This window comes from Loxodonta africana, chromosome 1, assembly GCF_030014295.1.
Source record: "Loxodonta africana isolate mLoxAfr1 chromosome 1, mLoxAfr1.hap2, whole genome shotgun sequence".
NCBI lineage: Eukaryota > Metazoa > Chordata > Mammalia > Proboscidea > Elephantidae > Loxodonta > Loxodonta africana.
Genome location: NC_087342.1, coordinates 230,235,421 through 230,249,322, shown reverse-complemented (window position 1 = coordinate 230,249,322; position 13,902 = coordinate 230,235,421). Strand labels below are relative to the sequence as shown.

Sequence of the window (13,902 nt, the reverse complement as noted above, 5' to 3'; positions counted from 1 at the left end):
GAAATAGTTAACTCCTTTCAGAGAACCGCCGTGATTCCCATCTACCCAAGCTTCAGTTTTACATTAACTTGCATGGACACCAAGTTTTGTCCACCTAATAAATTTCCACTTTGTGGGAAATCTAGCATACACTAACCCTGCTGTCTCCACCTCTAGTTCCTCACGGCACTCCTGTCTTCAGACTTAGTTCTCTGCCTGTTAGCATCCAGAAGTGCACTAGCAACACCCAACTGAGGCTAGCATTTGCTCCTTTTCTTCACATTACTAACAATGTTTATTTTTCAACTGATAATGATATTCCCTATTTGAAAAAAAAAAAAAAAAACCCGTCTTAGACTGGGTTCTCTAGAAGACCAAAACCAGCGAAGCGTGCATGTAAATCTATGCACATTAAAAAAGAAGAAAAAAAAACCCGTTGTCACCAATTCTGACTCATAGCAACCCTACAGGACAGAGTAGAACCGCCCCACAGGGTTTCCAAGGCTGTAATTTTTATAGAAGCAGATTTCCACGTCCTTCTTCTGTGAAGCAGCTACTGGGTTCGAACTGCCAACCTTTCAGTTAGCAGCCAAGTGCTTAACCACTGTGCCACCAGGGTTCCTTTAGATTTGTTTCAAGGAAATGGCTCAGGCAATCGTGGAGGCTGGCAAGTCCCGAATCTGTGGGTCAGGCAGCAGGCTGGAGGCTTCTCCTGACTCACGGGTGCGTCCTTTGAACCTGGGGCTTCTCTGCTGAGAAGCTCCTCGACCAGGGAAGATTGATGACTAGGACCTTCCCCCAGAGTCAACAGAGAGAGAAAGCCTTCCCCTGAGGCTGGCACCCTTAATTCGAACTTCTAGCCTCCTAGACTGTGAGAGAATAAATTTCTCTTTGTTAAAGCCATGCCCTAGAGGTATTTGTTACAGCAGCACTAAGACAGAATTTGGTACCAGAAGAGTGGGGTGCTGCTCTAACAGATACCTAAAACGTGGAAGCAGTTTTGAAACTGTGAATGGATAGAGGCTGGGAGAGTTTTAAAGTGCCTAACAGCAAAAGCCTAGATTGCCTTAAAAGAGACTGTTGGTGGAATTATGGACATCAAGGACAATCCTGCTGAGGACTCAAAAGGACATGAGGGGAGCTGTTACGCTGGAGATGGTGAGAACTGGCAGCAGCACAGAAGCGACAGCAGCAGAACCAGACTGGTGAGAGAGAGTGCTGGAGCTGACACAGGGAGCAAGAGCTGAGCGCCTTTGCACAGGAGGCTTACTGGCAGAGTGGGGTGCCTCCAGGCACTTACAGGTGGAGCCAAAGAGCTTTGGAATACTTGCCCCAACAGGGCAGACACAGGCGGACAGGCCCAAGGGGCCGAGAGGCCAAGGAGTCAGGATGCAGAAGCTTAAAAAATAAGGTACACAGGAAGCAGAGTTGCCTCAGTCTCAAAGGGTGGGGTCACAACCTCTGGGGTCTCAAAGGGTGGGGTTGCCACTCACATGGACCAGGAGAATGGGGCCACCTAAAGCCAAAGGAGCAGTGTTACCATCCCAGTGGGCCTGGAAGGTGGAACTGAAGCCCAGGATGAAGGGGCCTCCACCCAGAATCGAGAGTGTAGCCAACACCCAGAGTCTGGAGGGCAGGGCCACTGTCTAAATGATCTGAGGATTATTTTCCAGCCCTGAGAGCTAATGTAATTGTGTTCTGCTGACTTCCTTGGTGTCCGTTATCCCTTCTTTCCCTCCAATTTCTCCCATTTGTGATGGAAATGTCTAGCTTATGCACCATTGTACTTTGGAAGCAGGTAACTTTATTCTAGATTTCACAGATGAAGAGGAATTTTTGGATTTTGGACTTGGGAGTTAAGACTTTTGCTGATAAAATGGGTTAAATATGTTTTACATGTGGCAAGGGCATGAATTTTTGAGGGCCAAAGGGTGGAATGTTGTGGGTTGAATTGTGTCCCCCCAAAATGTGTGTAACTTGGCTAGGCCATGATTCCCAATATCCTGTGATTGTCAACCATTTTGTCATCTAATGTGATTTTCTTATGTGTTGTAAAGCCTGCCTTTATGATATTAATGAGGCAGCATTAGAGGCAGTTATGTTAATGAGGGACGATTCAATCTACAAGATTAAGTCATGTTTTAAATCAATCTTTTTTGAGGTATAAAAGAGGGAAGCCAGCGGAGTCAGGGGGACCTCATACCACCAAGAAATGAGAATAGTACATCCTTTGAACCTGAGGTCCCTGCACGGAGAAGCTCCTTGACCAGGAAAGACTGATGACATGGGCCTTCCCTCAGAGTCAACACAGAGAGAAAGCCTTCCCCTAGAGCTGGTGCCCTGAATTTGGACTTCTACTAGACTGTGAGAGAATAAATTTGTTAAAGCCATCCACTTGTGGTATTTCTGTTATAGCAGTATTAGATAATCAAGACACAGGGGCTAACCTAAAATCTGCAGGTCAGGTGGCAGGGTGGAGGCTCACATCCTACGAACCAGAGGTCACAGGATGACGAGTCAAATGCAGCACTGAGAGTGTGAACTTTGCCAGAACATCCATACATATTTGATGCAGGCCACACCCCAAGGAAATTCCCCTTCCAACTGACCGGCTGCACACATCAGATCACAAAGCGGAGAATTACATAATGTCTGCTAAACCACTGAGAATCATTGCCTAGCCAAGATGACATATAACTTTAAGCACCACACACACCCTGGAGCCTGAGCAGGAAAACAGTACCATTTACTGACATCACCCACTACGAGTCAGACACTGTAGTAAGTGCTTTACATAAACCTGCTATGTGTGCTCTTGCCACACTGAGGCAAAGGCAAGGAAAATTTCATGTCACCAAAAGGTAAGTGAATAACAATATGCCTTTATTCTTTAACTTAAAAACAACTTTTAATTTGTCCTGCAAAAACTAATTAAAATTGTTGACTGCTTTTCTCAGATACTTCTCTCATGTCCATGAGAGAGGAAGAATTCAGCCCGATTTAAAAAAAAAAAAAAACCCACACACAAAGCGGTGGGCAGAATGTGAGCTTTCCTGCAGCAACATTTCACTGTTAAATGATTGTTGTAAAACTTCCAACTGGTGTTCTTCCACGTGCTCTCTTCTGATGGATGCAATAGCCGAGAGTTTTGTACGTACAAGTTCACAGCAATGAACGTTTCTAGTTTACTGATAGATTCTCCGAGGTTCCTGCAGCACCACCCCACCTTCTGTCATAGCACTCTGTAGTTGTTTGATCTGGTTTTGAAGATGAGAAAAAAAGGAAAAGGATGAAGTTAGCACAAGTAAGGCTGAAAATATACAGCTCATTCCCAAAGACAGAAGTAAACACAAAACTGATGTGCTCCTTGCTAACTTCCCAGCCTACACTGGTTTTTCAGAAGGTGATGTTAATAACAACATAGATTAAGAAACAAGGGAATGTGGAGATACCAAAAATCAATACTGTTTCTAAAATATGATACAGAAAACATGCTAATACATGAATAGGAAAGTACCCTGGGTTTGAAATCCAGCACTCACTGACTCTGGCCAAGTCAACCTGACCCTCAGTTTATCTATGTTTAAAATGGGAATAATAGCCCCTACCTGGTGGTACAATGATTAAGCACTCGACTACTAACCAAAAGGTCAGCAGTTCAAACCCACCAGTGGCTCTGCAGGAGAAAAGGCCTGGTGATCAGCTCCCATAAAAATTACAGCATAGAAATTCCGACAGGGCAGCTCTCCTCTTCCCTATAGGGTCACTATGAGTCGTAACTGACTTGACAGCATATAACCACCACCACATGGGTTGCTGTGAAGCCAAATGAGGTATGTCAGAGTACTCACACCAGGGTCTGACACATGAAAATTACTTGGTAAATGGTAATTATTACCATTAATTATCTAATGCTGTCGAGAATTAACACAGTACTCTTTAGATACAAACATGAAAACAAGCATACCGAGTCTGAGGCTGCCTCCCAAGGGGTGGGTTGGCAGACCACGAAGTTGATTCCTGCCCGTAAGCATCGCTCTGCCAGTACTCGTCCTATACTCTCACAAGCCACCACATTTGTGGTCCTATAAAGGTGCTTTTTAATAGCCCATTCACGAGTGGATGCCGAAACCACAATCCGGCCATTTAGATGCTCAACAAACGCTTCTATATGATGCTGAGTTCTTATAACTCGCAACCTAAACACAGTGAGAAGAGGATAAAATCAAAAAATAATCTAAACCAATTATTTCAAGTAAATAAATGCCTATATATCTCAAGAATGCAACATTTAGTATATTTGCTTCAACACACGTCACTTGGATTTTATTTGGGAAATGTCTTCTTCTCTGCCTTTATGTGGATATCCTCGATGATAATAAACCAAATATTTCCACTTAACCCAAAGTATCAACGAGAAATCTGATATTTCTGAAGAGCTGTGTTTTATTTACTTACATAGCTTCTACTTAAAAATGGATTTGAAGAAGGAAAGTTAAGTTGTTGACCCTCCACTGGGTAAGGATATATTTATTCTCCACTTTGATATTCCAGCTCACACCAAAATAAATGTGAGATGGATCAAAGATTTAAATTTAAGAACTGAAATCATAAAAACACAAAAGGAAATCACAGGAGAATTTTTTTTATGATCTCAAAGTAAAGCAAGTCCATTTAAATATGGCATCAAATCAAAAGCCAATAAAGAAAAGATTGACAACTTTGACTACATAACAATGAAAACTTTCTGCATGGTAAAAAATAATAATAGCAATAAACAGTTAAAGAATGTTACAAGGCAAACAATAGAAAAAATATTTTAAACCCATATATCATTTAAAGGACTAACTTCCATATGTAAAAACCTTCTATAATCGATAAAAAAATGACCAACGCTAAATAGAACAACAGGCAAAGGATCTGAACAGATGGTTCACATAAATGTTAATGACTTTTAAACCCATAAAAATTTTCAATCTCACAAGGCAATTCATTGCAACACTGTAATCATAAAAGATCATCATCACTAGGGAACCAAATATCTATGCAATGGAAATTTATCCAGCTACTAAAAAGAATAAGTTATTGGCTTTATAATAATGATGACTACAATAGCTAACATTTACTGAGCACTTACTCTATGCTAGGCACTGTCCTAATTGTTTATAGGTATAACCCATGTCTCAAAGCAATCTTATTATTATCTTTTTTTTAAGATGTGAAAACTAGCATAGAAAGATGAAGTAATTTGCACAATACCAATACCAAGTAATAGAGCCATGATTTAAGTCCAGACGTCTGACTCTATAACCAATGCTCCTAACCACCATGAAAGATCTCCACAATAAACTTTTGAGTTGTTATCAGGTGCCATCGAATCACTTCCGACTCATAGTGACCCTACGTACCACAGAACAACTGCCTGGTCCTGCACCATGCTCACAATTGTTATGTTTAAGCCCACTGTTGTAGCCACTGTATCAATCCACCTCATTGAGGACCTTCCTCTTTTCCACTGACCCTGTAGTTTACCAAGCATGATGTCCTTCTTTAAGTAAGGAGGGAAAAAAATAAAGGAAGGTGCAGAACAGTGCATATAGTGTACTAAAATTTATGTTTTAAAAAATACAACAATATGCTCATAGACTATCTCTGAAAGGACACAAGAAACATTTGGGTTTTATGGCACCTGTATACGTATCATTCTCCTGCAAAAGATCTCTTTAAAGTGTTGAAAAGCAAAGATGTCACTTAAAGGACTAATGTGTGTCTGATCCAAGCCATGGTATCTTCAATCGTCTCATATGCATATGAGAGTTGGACAATGAATAAGGAAGACTGACGAAGAATCGATGCCTTTGAGTTATGGTGTTGGCAAAGAATACTGAATATGCCATGGACTGCCAGGAGAACAAACACATCTGTCTTGGAATAAGTACAGCCAGAATGCTTCTTGGAAGCGAGGATGGCAAGACTTCGTCTCACGTCCGACATGTTATCGGGGGGACCAGTCCCTGAGGAAGGACATCATGCTTGGTAAGTGGAGAGTCAGCGAAAAAGACGAAGACCCTCAACAAGATGGACCGACACAGTGGCTGCAACAAGCACAGGAGCGATTGTGAGGATGGTGCAGCGTTTGGCAGTGTTTTGTTCTGTTGTACACAGGGTCGCTATGAGTCAGCACCAACTCAACAGCACCTGAAACAACATATGTATCACACATTAAAAAAAAATAAGGTCAAATTAAAGAAACACCAAAATTAGAAGATTCTTACTAGGATACTCAGTATGAAATAGAAAAAGCACTAGATCTGGAAGATGTGAGTTCCAGTCTACGCTTTTCCATAGCCTCGTCTGTCAGTTTGTCAAATCGTGATGGCTTATGTGTTACAATGGATGCTAGAAGCTCTGCCACCAATATTTCAAATACCAGCAGGAGCACCCACGGTAGACAGGTTTCAGCGGAGCTTCCAGACATGACAGGTTAGGAAAAGGGCCTGGTGTCCACTGAAAATCAGCCAATGAACACTCTATGGACCACAACATAACTGTGTTCAATACAATCACCATGAAGACGGTGCAGGACTGGGCAACGTTTCACTATGTTGTGCGCAGGGTTGCCATGAATGGGAGCCGACTCCCCGGCAATTAACAACAGACGACCACAGTCCAGGCTTTGCTGGCGGTCCTGGTAAAAACATAATCTCTTCACTAAAGGGCCAGCAGATGTTCCCATAAACGATCAACATGTAAATATCTTAGGCTTTGCAGGCAACATAACCATCTCTGTGGCTACTCAACTCAGCCACTGCAGTACTGGAACGGCCATAAAACCTGTTGCCGTCCAGTCATCTCAACTCACAGCAACCCTACAGGACAGAGTAAAACTGCCCCACAGGGTTTCCAAGGAGCGGATGGCGGATTCGAACTGCCAACCTTTTGGTCAGCAGCCAAGCTCTTAACCACTGCACCACCAGAGCTCCAGGCATAGGCAAGACGTAAACAAATGAGCATGGCTGTGTTCCAATAAAAGTTTCTTTGTGGACACTGAAATTAGAATTTCATGTAACTTCCACATGTCACAAAAAATTATTTTGATTTTTCTAATATTTAAAATAAAGATCAAAACAAGCAGAAGGCCAGTTATAGCCCACAGGCCATAGTTGGCTAACCTGTATCAAACAATGTGTAAAACAAAGTGGTAAGACTCATTATCTCTAAGATCGCTTTCTCCTATAAAACCCAAAACCAAACTTGTTGCCGTCCAGTGGATTCCAACTCATAGTGACCCTATAGGACAGAGCGGAACTGCCCCATAAGGTTTCCAAGGAGCGGCTGGTAGATTTAAACTGCCAAACTTTTGCTTAGCAGCCTGTTGTTAGATGTCGTCGAGTCAGTTCCAACTCATAGTGACCCTATGCACCACAGAACAAAACACTGCCCAGTCCTGCGCCATGCTCACAGTTGTTGTTATGTCTGAGCCCACTGCTGCGGCCGCTGTGTCAATCCATCTCGTTGAGGGTCTTCCTCTTTTTCGCTGATGCTCTACTTTAACAAACATGGTGTCCTTCTCCAGGGATTGATCCCTCCTGATAACATGTCCAACGTACATTAGGAGTTTCGCCATCCTAGCTTCTAAGGAACATTCTGGTTGTACTTCTTTCAAGACAGATTTGTTTGTTCTTTTGGCAGTCCATGGAATATTCAATATTCTCTACCAACACCACAATTCAAAGGCATCAATTCTTCTTTGGTCTTCCTTATTCATTGTCCAGCTTTCATACGCATATGAGGCGATTGAAAATTCCATGGTTTGGGTCAGGCGCACCTTAGTCTTCAAGGGGACATCTTTGCACTTCAACACTTTGAAGAGGTCCTTTACAGAAGATTTATCCGATGCAATGAGTATTTTGCTTTTTGACTGCTGCTTCCATGGCTGTTGATTGTGGATCCAAGTAAAATGAAATCCTTGACAACTTCAATCTTTTCTCTGTTTATCATGTTGTTGCTTACTGGTCCAGTTGTGCGGATTTTTGTTTTCTTTATGCTGAGGTGTAATCCATACTAAAGGCTGTGGTCTTTGATCCTCATTAGTAAGTGCTTCAAGTCCTCTTCACTTTCAGCAAGCAAGGCTATGTCATCTGCATAATGCAGATTGTTAATGAGTCTTCCTCCAATCCCGAAGCCCCATTCTTCATACAGTCCAGCTTCCTGGATTATTTGCTCAGCATACAGATTGGATAGGTATGGTGAAAGGATACAACCCTGAGGCACACCTTTCCTGACTTTAAACCACACAGTATCCCCTTGTTCTGTTCAAACAACTGCCTCTTCATCTATGTGCAGGCTCCTCATGAGCACAATTACATTTTTAAATAAGAAAAAAATTTAGTAGCCTGAGCTCTGTAATACTCCAAAATTCTATACTGATAACATTGTGGTAGGGCAGGTAGAAGAAAAAAGGGCTCTAGTTATTTAAATGACCCAACACTACGTGAAAGTAACAGGTTGGTGTTTTAAAAGACTTTTAGACTGAAGATCCAGATCATTTCCAATTTGAACTGCCTACTCCCTTTCACTCCTAGGAGTGTAAGTAAAAATGCATTCTAACAACTGTAACACTGTATTATCCATCCCCCATCTTCCACTGTTATACCGTAAGACTTGCGGGGACAGGGATGACATCTACTTTATCTTTGCATCGTCTGCATCTGGCATAACGTCTAACTGGTGGCACAGGCCCAATGTTTGTTGAATGAAAGCATACATTACATGCTTATGATCTGTAACTTGTTCTTATAGCTTTGTATAGTCCTCAAAGAAAATTCTGTTTTTAATGAATCCTTACCAAGCAGACGAGCAACAGATAAAACACCTATATGTGGCAGTTTAGTGGTAACAATTTAGCACCCTGGCCATGAGGTCAGACAGAGCAAGTTAGAATCTTCGTTCTAGAACTTACAAACCATGTCATTTTGAGGCAATTACTTAGCCTCCCTAAGCTTCAATTCCCCTGTCCCTATGAAATGGAAAAAGTAATTGTACTGCCTCATAAAGTAGTTTTAAGGATTAAATGAGAAAGCCCATATAAAGAAATTTGTGTAGTTGCTGGAAGTTAGAAAATGTTGAGTAAAGAACCATCTCTAAACAGTGATGAATCTGTGAAACATTTCATAGCATGGAGGAATCTGGAAGGCCTTAAGCTGAATGAAATTAGTCAGCTGCAAAAGGTCATTTATAATATAAAACCCTTTTACAAAACCTCGAGAAATACTTTAAACAGAGAAAAATATATTCTTTGATGGTTACCAGAGGGGAGAGGGAGGGAGGGATGGAGGAAGGTATTTACTAACTAGATAGTAGATAAGAACTACTTTAGGTGAAGGGAAAGACAGCTCACAATACAGGAGAGGTCAGCACAACTGGACTAAACCAAAATCAAAAAAGTCTCCTGAATAAACTGAATGCTTCAAAGGCCAGCATAGCAGGGGCAGGGGTTTGGGGACCTTGGTCTCAGGGGACATCTAAGTCAATTGGCATAACAAAATCTATTAAGAAAACACTCTGCATCCCACTTTGGAGAGTGGCGTCTGGGGTCTTAAATGCTAGCAAGTGCCCATCTAAGATGCATCAATTGGTCTCGACCCAGCTGGAGCAAAGGAGAATGAAGAACACCAAAGGCACAAGGTAATTATGAGCCCAAGAGACAGAAAGGGCTACATAAACCAGAGACTACATAAGCCTGAGACCAGAGGAACTAGATGGTGCCTGGCTACAACCGATGAGTGCCCTGACAGAGAACACAACAGAGAACCGCTGAGAGAGCAGGAGAGCAGTGGGATGCAGACTCCAAATTCTTGTAAAAAGACCAGGCTTAATGGTCTGACTGAGACTAGAAGGACCCCGGAGGTCATGGTCCCCAGACCTTCTGTTAGCCCAGGACAGGAACCATTCCCAAAGCCAACTCTTCAGACAGGGATTGGACTGGACAATGGGATAGAAAATGATACTGAAGAATGAGCTTCTTGGATCAAGTAGACACATGAGACTATGCTGTCATCTCCTATCTGGAGGAGAGATGAGGGGGCAGAGGGGGTCAGAAGCTGGCACAGTGCACACAAAAAGAGAGAGTGGAGGGAAGGAGTGTGCTGTGTAATTAAGGGGAGAGCAATTAGGAGTACATAAAAAAAAACATAGCAAGGTGTATATATATTTTTGTATGAGAGACTGACTTGATTTGTAAACTTTCACTTAAAGCACAATAAAAATTAAAAAAAAAAAAAAAAAGGTACCATCTTTATAACAAAACATCTCATGCCTGGAATCTGCAACTCCTAACTGGTCTTCCTGCTTCTACTCTTGTCCCCTTAAAAATGTACTCTCCCCCAAACAGCCAGAATGATCTTTAAAAACCACATAATTCAGACTCAAACCTTAAAACTTTTCATAGCTTCCCATTTGTTATGGATTGAATTGTGTCCCCCCAAAATACGTGTTGTAAATCCTAACTTCTATGCCTGTGATTATAATCCCATTCAGGAACTGGCTGTCTTTGCTATATTCATGAGGCAGGATTAGTGTAGAATGGATCTTGAGTCAGTCTCTTTTGAGATATAAAAAGAGACTAAACAATCGAGCAGAGAGAAAGACGGAGGAAAGACTGATGCCAAGCCACAGGGAGATCTCCAAGGAACCAGGAAACAGGAGCTGAAGAGAGGAGAACCCACCCCTCCCCAGAGATGACAAGAAAGCCTACCATTAGGGTCAGCACCCTGAATTCAGACTTCTAGCCTCCTAAACTCTGAGAAAATAAATTTTTTGTTAAAGCTACCCAATTGTAGTATTTCTGTTATAACAGCACTAAACGACTAAGACACCACTGCAGTGAAAATACAGTTTAATCTGCTTACCTTGATCTACAAAGGCAATGATCTGTCCTTTCCCTACTCCACCATTCTCACCACACCACTCACCCCTTTGCCCACTGAGCTCCAGGTACACAGGCCTTTCTGTTCCACAGACTCACCAAGTTCACTTCCAGCCCAGCTGTTTCCTCTGTTAGGAAGGCTCTCCCTGGCATTTCACAGAGACAGTTTGGTTTCCTCCTATCTTTCACATCTCACTTTCTTAAGCGTCATCTCCTCATAGAAGTCTTAATAGGCACCCAGTCCCTCACTCTGACATCCTCTTTACATTTTCTCCATGACACATGTTTATTTATTGTTTCACCACATTTCAACTTCCTGAGAGAGTCCGGGGATGGAGAACACAATAAGCAAGGTAAGCACAGGCTTACTTCTGCATACTTACTAATCTGTAGTGACCAATTTCACACGGGTTTCATGGTGAAATCCGTATGAAATTGGTCACTAAAACAACACAAAAAACCCACCACCCTTCCGGGGTCTTAGGTGCTAACAAGTGGCCATCTAAGATGCATCAATTAGTCTCAAACCACCTGGAACAAAGGAGAATGAAGAACAAAGACAAGGAAATTATGAGCCCAAGAGACAGAAAGGGCCACATAAACTGGACACTACATTAGCCTGAGACCAGAAGAACTAGATGGTGCCTGGCTACAGCCGATGATTGCCCTGACAGGGAACAGAACAGAGAAACCAAGAGAACAGGTGAGCAGTGGGATGCAGACCCCAAATTCTTATAAAAAGACCAGACTTAATCATCTGACTGAGACTAGAAGGACCCTGGAGGTCATGGTCCCCAGACCTTCTGTTAGCCCAAGACAGGAAAGATTCCCAAAACCAACTCTTCAGACAGGGATTGGACTGGACTATGGGATAGAAAATGATACTGGTGAGGAAATGTGCTTCTTGGATCAAGTACACACATGAGACTATGTTGGCATCTCCTGTCTGAAGTGGAGATAATAGGGCAGAGGGGGTCAGAAGGTGGCTGAATGGACATGAAAGAGAGAGCGGAGAAAAGCAGTGTGCTGTCTCATTACGGGGAGAGCAACTAGCAGTATATAGCAAAGTGTATATAAATTTTCATATGAGAGACTGACTTGATTTGCAAACTTTCACTTAAAGCACACACACACACACAAAAAAAACCACCACCGTTGAGTCGCTCCCGACTCATAGAGGCCCTATAGGACAGAGTAGAACTGCCCCACAGTTTCCAAGAAGCGTCTAGTGGATTTGAACTGCCAACCTTTTGGTTAGCAACCGTAGCACTTTAACCACTAAGCCACCAGGATTTCCGAAATTGGTCACTGCAGATTAATAAATGCGCCCAGTAAGCACAGTGCTTACCTCCCTATTGGACACTCCGCCCCTGAGAGAGTCCCACGCAGTACCCGCACATAGTAAGGGATGGATAAACGTTTGTTGAATAAACGGATGAGAACAATTTGGAGGCTACCGCACAAACACAGACTTAATTACCTGTGCCAAAACTCACGAGAGGGCCACACGGTCCCCCAACCCCGTTCTTTCCTGGCTACAGCCAAGAGCTCGAGATTCCGGGGATTCCGGTTGGTGAACTCCGGGGCAACGGCTTCATTATCCACAGGGTCCACTTCAGGCTTCACCGCTGCTTTGGAACTGGTTGAGAGGGCTGCAAACCCAAACTCTAAAAAATGGACACAACCATACTTACCTAAGCCTAATATTAACAAATCAGGAATATGATCTGACCTCTATCCCCAATCGCTCCCCCAATCTTCCCGCCCTGTTAGAAGAACGAAATACGTTTGATCAATGAATCCTTAATCTTTCACTATTTTCATCATAATGCTATTAGCTTGATTACTTTTCGAAGGTGGATACAGAGTAAAAAATGCGATTTGCATATCTACGTTTATTGTGAAGACTCTGGGGAGTGATCTGAGAAAAATGGGGCAAAATTAGTTACCGGGGTTTCTGCAAACCGACAAAGCCCAGAACCGCGACCGAAGCGCCATCGCTGAGGGACCTCAAGCAAAGCCTCAGAAAAGCCTCGCCTCCTGCTCCTTGCAGGCGTCTCAGCGGTCCGCGGCCGCAGCCATATCCACTCCAGAGGTTGAGGCCGGTGGAGGTTATCAATTCTCAACGTGAGCCTCTCTCGCCCCCGGAACTAACAAACCTCTGCAGTTGAGTGGTCGAGAGGGCCATCTGTCATGTCAGTTTCTCCAATCACCGCTTACGTTTAGACGCACGCAGGCATGTAACGGACCAACCATTTCACAGGAACGCATTAGGGGGTGGGGCACTATGTGAGGGAAACGCTTCATGTGTCTCCAGCATTAACATTCCATCTCCGTTCCCGGCTTGCGAAGCTGGTTGCGGTCGGGCCAAGGAGCTTCCAGCTTCGAGGTAGCCCCTAACTTCACATTCCCACATTTGGGAGCATTAGTCGCAAAGCTTAGACCAACTATTGTCGGCTCCGCACACATCCCACCTGGGCACTGAGGAAATGAGGCCGGGCAAGATTACAATTCCCTGGTTTAAAACGGGTGGTTGCCTTCCTCTAACTAGTTTCTCCCGTAATACGTATAAGCCTTGTAGGATGCCTGTCGCGTTCCACCGAGGTTCAGGCCCCAAGGCCATAACTTAAGCGCTCTAGAACGAAACCTGGCCGACCTGCCCCGTGCTCCCTGAGCCCCATCGACAAGGGAGCAGAACAAAGAAGAGAGCACGAGCCTAGGACGTAGGATGGCCCCCTGCTGCCACACCTCCACTCCAAACTCCGCCTTGCCGGCCATCTTTTCTAGAAGCCGCTAGAATGCCCCAACTCGCATGCGCAACCGTGCCGCGGGTGAGCGCTCACCCGAGCACCTCCTCCCTCCAGAGGCCCAGGAATCTGACTTCCGCTCCCCGACCTTCGCGCCCTTCTCATCCGCACTCTAATTGGACAAAAATGCTGACACGCCTTTGTGTACGCCCTCTTCTTGTTCCCCACTTCCGGCATATTAACCCTCCT

At 43.6% G+C, this 13,902-nt stretch overlaps 1 protein-coding gene across 2 annotated transcripts; it reads right to left on the bottom strand.

Moving 5' to 3' along the window:
* Window positions 1-344: 344 nt before the first annotated feature.
* On the bottom strand, window positions 345-13,814 carry MRPL18 (mitochondrial ribosomal protein L18). Of its 2 annotated transcripts, none has more exons than XM_023559346.2 (4): window positions 12,856-13,814; window positions 12,387-12,573; window positions 4,096-4,178; window positions 345-3,236 (listed from the first exon to the last, which is right to left on the bottom strand). In XM_023559346.2, the coding sequence occupies exons 1-4, from the start codon at window positions 12,902-12,904 to the stop codon at window positions 3,160-3,162; spliced, it is 396 nt and encodes a 131-aa protein (XP_023415114.1). In that variant the 5' UTR covers window positions 12,905-13,814; the 3' UTR covers window positions 345-3,159. The 2 variants fall into 2 exon arrangements, with proteins under 2 accessions (XP_023415114.1, XP_003419253.1); XM_003419205.4 differs by having other exon boundaries at window positions 2,833-3,236; window positions 3,947-4,178; window positions 12,856-13,674.
* Between the last annotated feature and the right edge of the window lie 88 nt (window positions 13,815-13,902).